General features: G+C 46.9%; 1 protein-coding gene across 1 annotated transcript in view; it reads left to right on the forward strand.

The window, feature by feature from the left end:
* LOC110504413 (janus kinase and microtubule-interacting protein 1) overlaps nt 1-14,549 on the forward strand; it is a 63,122-nt gene extending 48,573 nt beyond the window's left edge. The window contains exons 10-23 of the mRNA XM_036969804.1: nt 2,620-2,748; nt 2,946-3,074; nt 4,031-4,114; nt 5,297-5,359; nt 5,458-5,556; nt 10,151-10,252; nt 10,319-10,372; nt 10,529-10,594; nt 11,018-11,086; nt 11,214-11,291; nt 12,190-12,396; nt 13,370-13,435; nt 13,785-13,829; nt 13,914-14,549. Of these exons, the coding sequence (XP_036825699.1) occupies nt 2,620-2,748; nt 2,946-3,074; nt 4,031-4,114; nt 5,297-5,359; nt 5,458-5,556; nt 10,151-10,252; nt 10,319-10,372; nt 10,529-10,594; nt 11,018-11,086; nt 11,214-11,291; nt 12,190-12,396; nt 13,370-13,435; nt 13,785-13,829; nt 13,914-13,940 (1,218 nt within the window). The 3' untranslated portion in view covers nt 13,941-14,549. The remainder of the gene's footprint in view (nt 1-2,619; nt 2,749-2,945; nt 3,075-4,030; nt 4,115-5,296; nt 5,360-5,457; nt 5,557-10,150; nt 10,253-10,318; nt 10,373-10,528; nt 10,595-11,017; nt 11,087-11,213; nt 11,292-12,189; nt 12,397-13,369; nt 13,436-13,784; nt 13,830-13,913) is intronic.
* The last annotated feature ends 102 nt before the right edge of the window (nt 14,550-14,651 follow it).

Consider the following 14,651-nt stretch of genomic DNA (forward strand, 5'->3'; position numbering starts at 1 on the left):
TCCTGATTCATCTGTCTGTGTGTTATGGTCTGTCTCCTTCTCCTGCTTCATCTGTCTGTGTGTTATGGTCTGTCTCCTTCTCCTGCTTCATCTGTCTGTGTACTATGGTCTGTCTCCTTCTCCTGCTTTCTGTCTGTGTGTTATGGTCTGTCTCTCCTTCTCCTGCTTCATCTGTCTGTGTGTTATGGTTTCTCTCCTTCTCCTGCTTCATCTGTCTGTGTGCTATGGTCTGTCTCATTCTCCTGCATCATCTGTCTGTGTGCTATGGTCTGTCTCCTTCTCCTGCTTCATCTGTCTGTGTGCTATGGTCTGTCTCTCCTTCTCTGGGTGTCAGGAGATGACCTACAAACACGATGGTAAGGACTTTACTGTAGTACAGTGACTTGAGTTCCGTGGGTTGGTCCTGAGATCAATGGGAAGGACAATACTGTTGAGTTTATAAAATCAATGGGAAGGAGGAAATTAGCCTTTCTTTTTTTGTGGATGATTTGTGTTTCGTAATCGGATGGTAAGGAATGGGGAAGTGATTGTTCCAAGGTTGACGGACGGTCCACAGTATGTCACAGTGAGTGTTCTGTAGCAGTCTTTCCTTTGCGAGGTCTTTGAGGGGAGAAGCTATTGCGGCAAAGTTAGGTACAAATCGACTGTAGTAGCCTGCTAACCCCAGGAATGACTTCACCTGCCTCTTGGTTCGGGGGACCGGCCATTTCCTAATGGCAGCCATTTTTCTTTTTTTTTCTTTTTCTTGGGGCTTCACATTTCCCCACCCGATCTGGGGAACGGTCCGACCCGCATCCCTGAGCACATCCACCACTGCCTGTAACCTACAGAGATGTGACTCACAACTGTCTAGGGCCCCGTGGAGCCCGAAAGGAAGAACCCGGTAGTGGTATAACCCCCCCGGGGTGGAGAAGGCCGTCTTCTCCCGGGAGGCCGCTACCAGCGGCACCTGCCAGTACCCCTTTGTCAGGTCCAAGGTGCTGACGTATCTCTATATCCCCAAGCGGTCAATCAGTTCATCCACCCGGGGCATGGGGTAGACATCGAACTTGCTGACCTCGTTCAGGCCCCGGAAGTCATTGCGAAAGCGGACGGTTCCGTCCGGTTTTGGTACCGAAAGGGTCTAGGGCTAGACCACTCACTGTGGGACTCCTCCAGCACCCCCATCTCTAGCACTGTTTTCACTTCCCATTGGGCCGACCACCCTCTCACATTTGGAGAGGCTGTTGCTTCAGCAGGCTGAGGATAAACTGAGCCACCAGTTCCTCTATGGTAATCTCTGTACCCTCGACCCCACGGCACCCAAAGCTACTGAGATGCCCGCATTCTCCACCAAATCTGGTAAACTGTGGGGTGTTGGGTTGAGCGTGCAGAGATTAACACCGAGACAGGGAGGTTCTAGTCAGCATACATGACTTTACTAGGCAATAAAATAAACATAACAAAATCAGGTAGGTTTGGCTCGGTCCTTCTTCTCAGCTTCTGCTCTGTCGGCCTCTCTGTTCTCCCCCGCGGTGTGCCACAGTGCTCCTTTTATGTGGCCTCCACGGCTGGTTGGCACGTTCCCCTAATTACCTCTACTTGGAGCCATCCGTGTCGGGGTGCCCAGCCCGTGTACTCCCAGCAGAGGGAGGCAACGTCGCAGCACCTACCTCACCTCTATTACCAACCCCCGAGTGTGTGTTTCAAATAGTCTTCTCTCCTATTGTGTGTGTGTGTGTGTGTGTGTGTGTGTGTGTGTGTGTGTGTGTGTGTGTGTGTGTGTGTGTGTGTGTAAATCAATATATTACAGCTCATCACTCCCTTTTTCTTTCTCCTCTCTCTCCTTCTCTCGCTCTCATCCTCCTCCCTCCCCCTCTCTCTCCTCCTCCTCTCTCTCTATCTCTCCATCCTCCTCCCTCCCCCTCTCTCCTCCTCTCTCTCTCTATCTCTCCATCCTCGTCCCTCCCCCTCTGTCCTCCTCCTCTCTCTCTATCTCTCCATCCTCCTCCCTCCCCCTCTCTCCTCCTCTCTCTCTCTATCCCTCCATCCTCCTCCCTCCCCTCTCTCCTCCTCCTCTCTCTCTATCTCTCCATCCTCCTCCCTCCCCCTCTCTCTTCCTCTCTCTCTATCTCTCCATCCTCCTCCCTCCCCCTCTCTCCTCCTCTCTCTCTCTATCTCTCCATCCTTGTCCCTCCCCCTCTCTCCTCCTCCTCTCTCTCTATCTCTCCATCCTCCTCCCTCCCCCTCTCTCCTCCTCCTCTCTCTCTATCTCTCCATCCTCCTCCCTCCCCCTCTCTCTTCCTCTCTCTCTATCTCTCCATCCTCCTCCCTCCCCCTCTCTCCTCCTCTCTCTCTCTATCTCTCCATCCTTGTCCCTCCCCCTCTCTCCTCCTCCTCTCTCTCTATCTCTCCATCCTCCTCCCTCCCCCTCTCTCTTCCTCTCTCTCTATCTCTCCATCCTCCTCCCTCCCCCTCTCTCCTCCTCTCTCTCTCTATCTCTCCATCCTTGTCCCTCCCCCTCTCTCCTCCTCCTCTCTATCTCTCCATCCTCCTCCCTCCCCCTCTCTCTTCCTCTCTCTCTCTATCTCTCCATCCTCGTCCCTCCCTCTTTCTCCTCCTCTCTCTCTATCTCTCCAGAGGCATGTTGTGGAGACATATTTTGGATTTGATGAGGAGTCTGTGGACTCTGAGACGTCGTCTCTGACCTCTTACAACACTGACCTCACAGACTGCACCCCTGCCACACCCGAGGAGGACCTGGAGGACGTAAGTGTGTGTGTGTTTGACCATGTCACTACCCAGTCCTCTGTAGTTTAGTTGGTAGAGCATGGCTCTTACAATGCCAGGATAGTGGGTTAAATTCCCTGGACCAACCGTGCGTAAAATATATACATGCATGACTGTAAGTCTCTGGATAAAAGCATCTGCAATATGGCATGTTATGTATTGTATTCATTCCCCAGGGTGTCTCTCGTGAAGAGTCAGAGCTGCGCTTCAGACAACTGACCAGAGAGTACCAGGCTCTCCAGCGGGCCTACGCCCTACTACAGGAACAGACTGGGGGGTCACACGATGCTGAGAGAGTGGCCAGGGTGAGTAGCTTTAACCTTTAACCCCTACAGCCTGCCCATGATATCCCTCATTAGACTCCTGATGTGCCCATCACTTTCTCAAAACATGAGCTTTTGCCAAGACGAGTACAAGAACAATGTTCTTCTATCTTAGCAGGCTGCAGGGTGTGCAGGTTAATGTTATTCTATCTTAGCAGGCTGCAGGGTGTGCAGGTTAATGTTATTCTATCTTAGCAGGCTGCAGGGTGTGCAGGTTAATGTTATTCTATCTTAGCAGGCTGCAGGGTGTGCAGGTTAATGTTCTTCTATCTTAGCAGGCTGCAGGGTGTGCAGGTTAATGTTCTTCTATCTTAACAGGCTGCAGGGTGTGCAGGTTAATGTTATTCTATCTTAACAGGCTGCAGGGTGTGCAGGTTAATGTTATTCTATCTTAACAGGCTGCAGGGTGTGCAGGTTAATGTTATTCTATCTTAACAGGCTGCAGGGTGTGCAGGTTAATGTTCTTCTATCTTAGCAGGCTGCAGGGTGTGCAGGTTAATGTTCTTCTATCTTAACAGGCTGCAGGGTGTGCAGGTTAATGTTATTCTATCTTAGCAGGCTGCAGGGTGTGCAGGTTAATGTTATTCTATCTTAGCAGGCTGCAGGGTGTGCAGGTTAATGTTATTCTATCTTAGCAGGCTGCAGGGTGTGCAGGTTAATGTTATTCTATCTTAACAGGCTGCAGGGTGTGCAGGTTAATGTTATTCTATCTTAGCAGGCTGCAGGGTGTGCAGGTTAATGTTCTTCTATCTTAGCAGGCTGCAGGGTGTGCAGGTTAATGTTATTCTATCTTAACAGGCTGCAGGGTGTGCAGGTTAATGTTATTCTATCTTAACAGGCTGCAGGGTGTGCAGGCTTTTGTTCCAGCCCAGCACTAACTCACCTGATTGAACTGACTTGACTCTGGTCTCTGATTGGCTACGTTCGCTTTCCCACAGAACCGTGAGCAGCTGCAGGCGGATCTGATTGGGTGCCAGGCGAAGATCGCCGACCTGGAGAAGGCATTGGCTGAGAGGGGGCAGGTAAAAGAGGAAAAGGGCGGGGAGACGACTGGGAGGTCCCTGGCTGCTCCGCTCTCATTGGCCCTGCTGCTTGTCTGTCTTGGGGCTTTGCTTTTGGCCTGGCGCTACGGCTACGCCGACCGGATCTGCCGCAGGATCCTGTGATGTCACAACTCTGCCCTGTGTGTGTGCTCCACTGTCATTGACAGTATTTGAATGTATATGCTCTAGTTTCTCTGGAAAAGATCATCAGGATTTATCTCCTCATGATCATGAGAAAACTGATTGAATGATACGTCCTCATGCTAAACAAATCAGCCAGTCATCAAATTGTACCTAGCATTTACAAATATGACTCTGAAGAAACAAGGTTAATGAAAATATATATATATACTGTAATGTCTTAATTATGTAACATTCTGTGGAAATCATCTTCAATCAGTTCCTCTGTAAAGATATATGAATTAGATTATTTCCTTGTGTAAGTAATGATATTTGTAAAAGCAGAGTGAAATCCATTTTGAGAAGTGTAGATGGATTTTGTGGTCAAAACTAAACAAATGCACCATGATGCAAATCACATAGATTGTTCAATCTTCTTGTTGATTGCTCAGCCTGATATCAATAGACTGAATAGATCTAATACCGAGCAGCGTTTCACAGAGGTCAGAACTCATAGCATCCTCCATCATTCTCTGGTACCTGTTGCATGCCTCACATTTACTGCATGTTGCCTGTTTGTGTCACTGTGGCAGTGTTGCACTTTCTGTTACACTCTTCTCACCTCTGGTGCCTCAATATTCCTGAATCTCTGTTCAGCATGCTGTTCACTGTACCAATACAGATTTCTGAGCACATTTCTCTGTATTTCTGGTCATTCTGATGGTGAACTTTCTCTCTGTTACTTTTTGGCTCAATAAAACCATGTTACAGCAATATATTTTGTGTTTAACTTGTGGTTGCATGCACGTGTGCTCACTATTTGAATGCATTATTTCACTTATTTTGGGCTTGTGGGTCTCAGTTCAGAAACGGACAGTTTGGCCTAGGACTCACACGGTGTGGCTGAATCTCTTTGGGTTGAGGTGCTCATGCATGTACATTGTGCAGTATCCCCTATGGGTGGCAAGGTGCTCCCTTATCATTCTGTGTTGTGATAATTTAGTTTTCCTCTGAGGTGTGTGTGACCGTATGTTTCTCCAGGACTCTAAGTGGGTGGAGGAGAAGCAGTACCTCATCAGGACCAATCAGGAACTCCACGACAAGGTAAGGTACCTCCTACTCCTCTGTCACTCAACACTGTCCTGTGAGCAATCTGGAAGAAAAGGACACTACAAAATACAAAAATGTGTGTGTGTGTGTAGATGTATGTGTTACAGCAAGCTGAGTGGAAGCTGCAGGCGGCGGTACAGGACTCGAGGGACCAGAATGAGCTGCTGGAGTTCAGAGTGCTAGAGCTGGAAGTAAGAGAGTGCACCATCAAACTGTCCCCAGGGGGCGACACCGGTCTCCAGTCCCCACGCAAGACCTACATACAGTGACCAAAACACACACACACACACACACACACACACAAGCGTGCTCGTAGCATTGGAGGCTGTGGGAGGAGCTATAGGAGGATGGGCTCATTGGAATGGAATATATGGAATGGTATCAAACACACACAAAAAAAACATGTTGGATTCCGTTACATGAATTCCATTCCAGCCATTACAGTGAGCGCATCCTCCTATAGATCCTCCCAACAGCCTCCTGTGGCGCTTAGTACACGCGAGCACACAAACATACCCATTACTGTGCCTCGACCCATTGTATGTACCTTGTATTCTGACCGCCTTACCATCCCCACTGAACTGGAAAAGTGTATTTTTTCAAGTTGAAAGATGTACAAGAATGTTGTCTTTAGTAAGATGAATATAATTTTGAATGGAATAAAATGTGTTTAAGTTCACCATCCGCCCATCTTTGTTCATTTGTCTCCTCCTTGCATGTAGTTGTTCTTAAGTTTCTTTATGTTCATTAAAAAGGCAGTCGTATGCACAAACATTCCAATCATCAGGCACACGTCTCCTAAATCTCTTGATTGTTGTCCATAATAGAAGATTATCGACTGCATGGCTTTCCTCCTTTCAGGTTCTGCCTCCAACAACTGATGTAGGATATCTTTAATGAGCTCGTTCATATACTTTTTTAGAATATCTTTCATGATGACTTCATAGGAGATACTCAATCACTTCAAGAAGGTATCAAAGAAACTCTTAATGCACAGAATAAGAATGGGTTGAATGGATCCAAAGAGCCACTCAGTCACTTAAACTCGTCCATTTGAACTCCCAGAGAATGTTTCAAAACCCTATTACTTTGGTTTTAAATTATGTTTCTCCACCTAACTCATTTGGACACATCCTGAGCATGCCATCCTCATCATGTAAGTACTGTACATCATTCAGCTCAGTTCCCAACCATGATCCATTCAGTTCAGTTCCTAACCATGACCAGTTCAGTTCCTAACCATGACCAGTTCAGTTCCTAACCATGGCCCATTCAGCTCAGTTCCCAACCATGACCAGCTCAGTTCCTAACCATGACCAGTTCCTAACCATGACCAGTTCAGTTCCTAACCATGACCAGTTCAGTTCCTAATCATGACCAGTTCCTAACCATGACCAGTTCAGTTCCCAACAATGACCCATTCAGCTCAGTTCCCAACCATGACCCATTCAGCTCAGTTCCCAACCATGATCCATTCAGTTCAGTTCCTAACCATGACCAGTTCAGTTCCTAACCATGACCAGTTCCTAACCATGACCAGTTCAGTTCCTAACCATGACCCATTCAGCTCAGTTCCCAACCATGACCCATTCAGTTCAGTTCCTAACCCTGACCCATTTAGCTCAGTTCCCAACCATGACCCATTCAGCTCAGTTCCCAACCATGACCAGTTCAGTTCCTAACCATGACCAGTTCAGTTCCTAACCATGACCAGTTCAGTTCCTAACCAAGGCCCATTCAGCTCAGTTCCCAACCATGACCAGCTCAGTTCCCAACCATGACCAGTTCAGTTCCTAACCATGACCAGTTCAGTTCCTAACCATGGCCCATTCAGCTCAGTTCCCAACCATGACCAGCTCAGTTCCCAACCATGACCAGTTCAGTTCCTAACCATGACCAGTTCAGTTCCTAACCATGGCCCATTCAGCTCAGTTCCCAACCATGAACAGTTCAGTTCCTAACCATGACCAGTTCAGTTCCTAACCATGACCAGTTCAGTTCCTAACCATGGCCCATTCAGCTCAGTTCCTAACCATGAACAGTTCAGCTCCCAACCATGACCAGTTCAGTTCCTAACCATGACCAGTTCAGTTCCTAACCATGAACAGTTCAGTTCCTAACCATGACCAGTTCAGTTCCTAACCATGACCAGTTCAGTTCCTAACCATGGCCCATTCAGCTCAGTTCCTAACCATGAACAGTTCAGCTCCCAACCATGACCAGTTCAGCTCCCAACCATGACCAGTTCAGTTCCTAACCATGACCAGTTCAGTTCCTAACCATGAACAGTTCAGTTCCTAACCATGACCAGTTCCTAACCATGGCCCATTCAGCTCAGTTCCCAACCATGAACAGTTCAGTTCCTAACCATGACCAGTTCAGTTCCTAACCATGACCAGTTCAGTTCCTAACCATGGCCCATTCAGCTCAGTTCCTAACCATGAACAGTTCAGCTCCCAACCATGAACAGTTCAGCTCCCAACCATGACCAGTTCAGTTCCTAACCATGAACAGTTCAGTTCCTAACCATGACCAGTTCAGTTCCTAACCATGACCAGTTCAGTTCCTAACCATGAACAGTTCAGTTCCTAACCATGACCAGTTCAGTTCCTAACCATGACCAGTTCAGTTCCTAACCATGAACAGTTCAGTTCCTAACCATGACCAGTTCAGTTCCTAACCATGAACAGTTCAGCTCCCAACCATGAACAGTTCAGTTCCCAACCATGACCAGTTCAGTTCCTAACCATGGCCCATTCAGCTCAGTTCCTAACCATGGCCCATTCAGCTCAGTTCCCAACCATGAACAGTTCAGTTCCCAACCATGAACAGTTCAGTTCCTAACCATGAACAGTTCAGCTCCCAACCATGACCAGCTCAGTTCCTAACCATGAACAGTTCAGCTCCCAACCATGAACAGTTCAGTTCCCAACCATGACCAGTTCAGTTCAGCTCCCAACCATGAACAGTTCAGTTCAGCTCCCAACCATGAACAGTTCAGTTCCCAACCATGAACAGTTCAGTTCCTAACCATGGCCCATTCAGCTCAGTTCCCAACCATGAACAGTTCAGTTCCCAACCATGAACAGTTCAGTTCCTAACCATGAACAGTTCAGCTCCCAACCATGAACAGTTCAGTTCCCAACCATGAACAGTTCAGTTCCTAACCATGGCCCATTCAGCTCAGTTCCCAACCATGAACAGTTCAGTTCCCAACCATGAACAGTTCAGTTCCTAACCATGAACAGTTCAGTTCCCAACCATGAACAGTTCAGTTCCTAACCATGGCCCATTCAGCTCAGTTCCCAACCATGAACAGTTCAGTTCCCAACCATGAACAGTTCAGTTCCTAACCATGACCAGTTCAGTTCCCAACCATGAACAGTTCAGCTCCCAACCATGAACAGTTCAGTTCCCAACCATGAACAGTTCAGTTCCCAACCATGAACAGTTCAGTTCCCAACCATGACCAGTTCAGTTCCTAACCATGACCAGTTCAGTTCCTAACCATGACCAGTCCAGTTCCTAACCATGGCCCATTCAGTTCAGCTCCCAACCATGACCAGCTCAGTTCCTAACCATGACCAGTTCAGTTCCTAACCATGAACAGTTCAGCTCCCAACCATGAACAGTTCAGCTCCCAACCATGAACAGTTCAGCTCCCAACCATGACCAGTTCAGTTCCTAACCAAGGCCCATTCAGTTCAGCTCCCAACAATGACCCATTCAGTTCAGCTCCCAACCATGACCAGTTCAGTTCCTAACCATGGCCCATTCAGTTCAGCTCCCAACAATGACCCATTCAGTTCAGCTCCCAACCATGACCAGTTCAGTTCCTAACCATGGCCCATTCAGTTCAGCTCCCAACCATGACCCATTCAGTTCAGTTCCCAACCATGACCCGTTCAGTTCCCAACCCTGGCTCGTTCAGTTCAGTTTCCGACCCATTCAGTTCAGTTCCCAACCCTGACCCATTCAGTTAATTTCCTGACCCATTCAGTTTCCAACCCTGACCTGTTCAGTTCCTAACCATGACCCATTCAGCTCAGTGCCCAACCCTGACTCATTCAGCTCAGTTCCCAACCCTGACTCATTCAGCTCAGTTCCCAACCCTGACTCATTCAGTTCAGTTCCCAACCCTGACTCATTCAGTTCAGTTCCCAAACATGACTCATTCAGTTCAGTTCCCAAACATGACCCATTCAATTCAGTTCCCAAACATGACCCATTCAGTTCAGTTCCCAAACATGACCCATTCAGTTCAGTTCCCAACCATGACCCATTCAGTTCAGTTCCCAACCCTGACCCATTCAGTTCAGTTCCCAACCCTGACCCATTCAGTTCAGTTCCCAACCCGTTCAGTTCCTGACCCATTCAGTTCAGTTCCCAACCCTGACTTGTTCAGATCAGTTCTCAACCCTGACCTGTTCAGATCAGTTCTCAACCCTGACCCGTTCAGTTCCTGACCCATTCAGTACCTGACCCATTCAGTTCAGTTCTCAACCCTGACCCGTTCAGTTCTCAACCCTGACCCGTTCAGTTCAGTTCTCAACCCTGACCCATTCAGTTCTCAACCCTGACCCATTCAGTTCAGTTCCCAACCCTGACCCATTCACTATCAGTCTCACACACCAGTCTACCCAACCAGAATATTAGTTGTGATTGTACTGTCCCCTTTAGAGGGCTGGCTGTTGTGGTCTGTAAATTAGACTGGGGGGACTGTTTGTGAGTGTGTAGATGTGGGTGTGAATGAGGGCTGGGTTAACTGTCCTTGTTGTCCATTAGGAGAGGGAACACAGGCTTCCTGCCATGGGATTCCACATGACTACCTTCCCAGAGAACAGCAACAGCGCTCTGCAGATCTTCTGTCACCAGGAGGGAATCAAGGTAACACAAACACACACATTTTCCCTCTCGCAGCGTATGTAAACTGGATGTGTAATCCCTCTTTAGGACGTGGTTATTCCAGATCTGATGAAGAAACTGGATATCCTGGGAGATAATGGGGTGAGTTTAAATTCTCTCCGCTGTTCCTAGTACTCTCAGTAAAATTATCTTACTAAAATTCACAATGCTATTTTCTCCCTCAATTAAAACCTTAATAAATACTTTTATCCCTCTCCGATCATCTATATCCATTTCCTGTCTCTTCTTCGTCCCCAGAACTTGCGTAACGAGGAGCAGATTGTTGTCATCCAGGCTGGGATGGTTCTGTCAATGTGTGAGAAGGTCAGTCTATCCTCCTTCTCCAACAACATTGGAACATTGTTACATTGTGGGAGGCAACCCATTTGCCTCCTCTTCCTCTTCCTCCTCTCCCTCCTCCTTCTCCTCTTCCTCCTTCTCTTCTTCCTCCTCCTCTTTCTTCTTCTCCTCTTCCTCCCCTTCAACTATTCCTCCTCCTCCTCCTTCTTTTCCTCTTCCACCTCCTTCTCGTCTTCCTCCTTCTCGTCTTCCTCCTTCTTGTCTTACTCCCCCTTTTCTTCTCCTCCTCCTTCTCCTCCTCCTCCTTCTTGTCTTACTCCCCCTTTTCTTCTCCTCCTCCTTCTCCTTATCTCTGAGCCTGCCTCTTACATCTAATGGACTATTATCTACTGAGTATTTAACTGTACAGTATGTGTTGAGTGTCTCTCTCTCTCCCTCCCTCCATAGTGGTTAAAGCAGATCGACAGCACAGAGGCAGCCTTGACCCAGAGGATGATTGACCTGGAGAATGAGACGGTGAGAGACCCCCCAAAAAACATCTGACCAAGTATCAGTGGTTTTTCACTGTCTCTGATGTGACACCATTGTCATGGTGATGCAATGATGTGATTTCATATCCTGTGTTGTGCTGTGGCTGTTCCAGGACCAGTTCAGTAAGCAGAAGGGTTTCATGGAGGAGGAGCTGGACTACAGGAAGCAGGCCCTGGATCAGGCCTACATGGTACGACACAGCAACATGATGGGACAGGAGGGTTACTCTACAGCTGTCTCCTGCTTGTAGGAAGCGTCTGCTAAATGGCATATATTGTATTATAATTATATATTACAATAGTCATTATATTATCAAGATGGCATGCAATAGTTTCATAAAGTATATGTTTTAGACCTAGATGTAGACCCACTGTCAGCCCTCTAAATTATGTAAACCCATCAAACATCGCTAACCCACAGACCAAACCCTGCTATTTGAGTTTGTCATGTGTTGTCGGGATACTGCATCTTCTACCTCAATGAACCCGTGTTTGCACTGGGTACTAAAGGACAGAAAGAGACACACCCTCCTAGCTGGGGAGAATGGCTGTGCATTAACTGTTCAGACACATCCCAAACACTCTCTCAGAACAGTACGATCCCGAGACAGGACGTCTAGTGATTCCCTCAGTGACGTGTGTAATTCTATTGAGGCTGTGTATCAAGAGGAACTAAACGTAGACTAGAGATGTGTGAATGTTCCCAGTACAGAGAAGCCTGTATGTTTTACATTCTTCCCATCTCTAACTTGATTTAACAGTCACTACCACCATGAGTCAGGTAACAACAGGAGTATCTTGCACTCACCATCATTTATTCATTTGATTCACTGTGTGTTTTTGTGTTTTTAGTTCCACTTTATACAGTGTCAATAGAAGCATGTATTTACGTGGTCACTACACTGACATTATAAGGCGTAACAGTTGTAAGTATTATGTAACAAAGTGGACTTAGTACCTACACTGTAGTTACCATGCAATTACCATGAAAAACACACCATTATAGTGACACTAGATATAAAGCGGAACAGTGTTTTCCATCTCGGCCATGATCACAGTGGCGTACCTGTGTATGTGGCTGTATGGCAGAGGATCGCAGAGCTGGAGGCGACTCTGTATAGCGCTCTGCAGCAGGAGCCGGGGGGGCGTGCGGTCGCAGAGTCTCTGTCGGACAGGCAGAGGGAGGAGCTGGGGCTAGCCGTGGACAAACTGCGGAGACAGATGCTCAGGCAAAGCCGCCAGTATGACAGTCAGATCTTACAGGAGCGCCTGGAGCTCCTACAGCAGGCCCAGCAGGTAAGGAAAGGCCTTAACCTGCAGCCGCCACAGAGAAAAGATGCAGTATCCCTCCTGCTTGTGTGTGTGTGTTTGTGTTTCCTTGTATTTTGTGTATTCCACCAAACCTCAACATTTCACAGAAGTCCTATCCTTATTCTATTAGTCTTTATGCTCCTAACCTCAACACGACACTCCTAACCTCAACACGACACTCCTAACCTCAACACTCCTTGCTTCAGAAACTAACCATCAACTGTCTAATCAATAACACAATAGGAGTTTACTAAAGACATCAATTATAATAGAACATTCTCCATAACCGACCTGCAGCTGAGACATTTTTTCTAGTCTTCTCTTCATTTGTCTCTCCTCCACCAGCCCTGCTGGGTGCAATACAGGATCTCAACCTAATCCTGTCCCCCAAAACCTGCTATTTTCCAGACCCTGCCTCTCCTCTGGCTGTCTCAGCCTCCCGTGGTTATGATCTAAGCAGCTTTTAGGGTTCAGGTTAGCCACGAGAATGTGATCAGTGTGGTTCCAGTGTTTCATAACTCTATCAGGATTACTTACCAGTGGACTGGTTTGCTTCCAGTGAAGGTTTTGGATTTCACGCTTGTCTGAGTCTGTCTCAAATAGTGTTTAGAGGAGAGGAAAGGAGCAAATGGAAGTGTGCGTCCGTGTGTAGCCAAGACCAAAGGTCGGTCAGCAAATCAGCTCATGTGGTCTGGACAAAGATTCACCATTGTTCCACTTGCTCGTTGTCATGGCAGCATGATTTTTTAAATTTGACGCTCTGCAACAGCTGCCATGGTAACATGGGAGTAGGGCAGCTTCTGGGAAAACATGTGGAAAGGCTTGTGGTCACTTTCATTAGCAACTGTTTAACAACCAAAACCATTTATTTGTTCTACTTCTAAACTATAATACAGAGCCTGTGGTCAGTAGGAAGTTGACCTCCTGAACCATATGTTCTGTGTTATTTGCCTTACAGAGAATAAGACAGTTGGAAGGCATGCTTGACATGCAAAAGAGACAAGTCAAGGAAATTGAAGAAAAGGTATATATGTCATTTCTCTCTCTGTCTAAGAAACATCTATGTATGTGTTGTGGGCACAGGTGGCTAGTGGAACCTAATTTGGGGAGGCTGGGCTCATGGTAATGGCTGGAAGGAAACAAAATGACTGGTATCAAACACATGGTACCACTCTATTCACTTCATTCCAACTATTATTATAAGCCTCCCTTCACCAGCCTCCTGTGGTTGTGGGTCATGAGAGCAGGCAGTAGGACTCTTCAGTTAGAATTCTGAACAGTAACGTGTCTTCTTCTCTCCTTTTTTTTTTAACATTCTTTAACATTATTATGATTTGTTTAGTTCTTCTTCCTCTTTGTGTTTTTCTCTCTAGCTTTTATTATTGGGCCTTAATGACACTGACACGGACCGACATCAGGTAATGACACAGAGCTACGCAGCCTCCCTCATACTGTGTAATAACAGGACGATGACGCTGACCATCATTTGTCTGTTTCCTCAGGTGCCAAGGCGCTCAGGTGGAGAGTGAGGAAGAAACATGTATGTTTTTTTTTAGATGGTTCACAAACCTTATGGCTTTTTTTGATAAACATGCACTTTTAACCTGGGATGCAGAACATAACAAAACCATGACTTTGAAAAGTGAACAAATCCCAGAGACATATAAAGAGAGGTACATCAGTGTTTTTTTAATAGAAAGGAAGTCTCGCCTACAGTTCTGGAAGTGGAACAATTAGCCAAACTCTAACGTGAGTTCTAAAAATCATAAACATTGTGGCTGCAACACTGAAGCGGGTCAATAAGGACAACATTGATTGAGACAGTGCCTCAGATGAATTTAGAACCACACAACGAAAGAGTGCAATCGGAGAGGAGGGAGAAAGAGGAGGAGAAGAAGAAGGGGGAAAGATGGGGAGGGGGAAAGAAAGCAGATGGCCTTTCTAACACAGACTAGCCAAGTCCTGGGCACTGGACATTCCCGGAAAGCTCAGCGCATGAAGGTCTCCATGGAAACGTCTGTCACGGCCACGTTGAAAGGGTAAGAAGTGAAAGCTCTTAGTAGGTACCGCAGTAGAGACACCAGAGGACTGAGGGGACGGGAGGAGTCTAGACGGTGGACGACAACAAAGACTCTTCAGTATGTAAGTTACTTTATATTATCACAGCACTGTATTTTACAATTATGACTAACTTTAGGTACCTTGACAAAACAAACCCAATGCAAATACTTCCTCCTTCA

Source organism: Oncorhynchus mykiss, chromosome 31 (assembly GCF_013265735.2).
Source record: "Oncorhynchus mykiss isolate Arlee chromosome 31, USDA_OmykA_1.1, whole genome shotgun sequence".
Taxonomy (NCBI): Eukaryota; Metazoa; Chordata; class Actinopteri; order Salmoniformes; family Salmonidae; genus Oncorhynchus; species Oncorhynchus mykiss.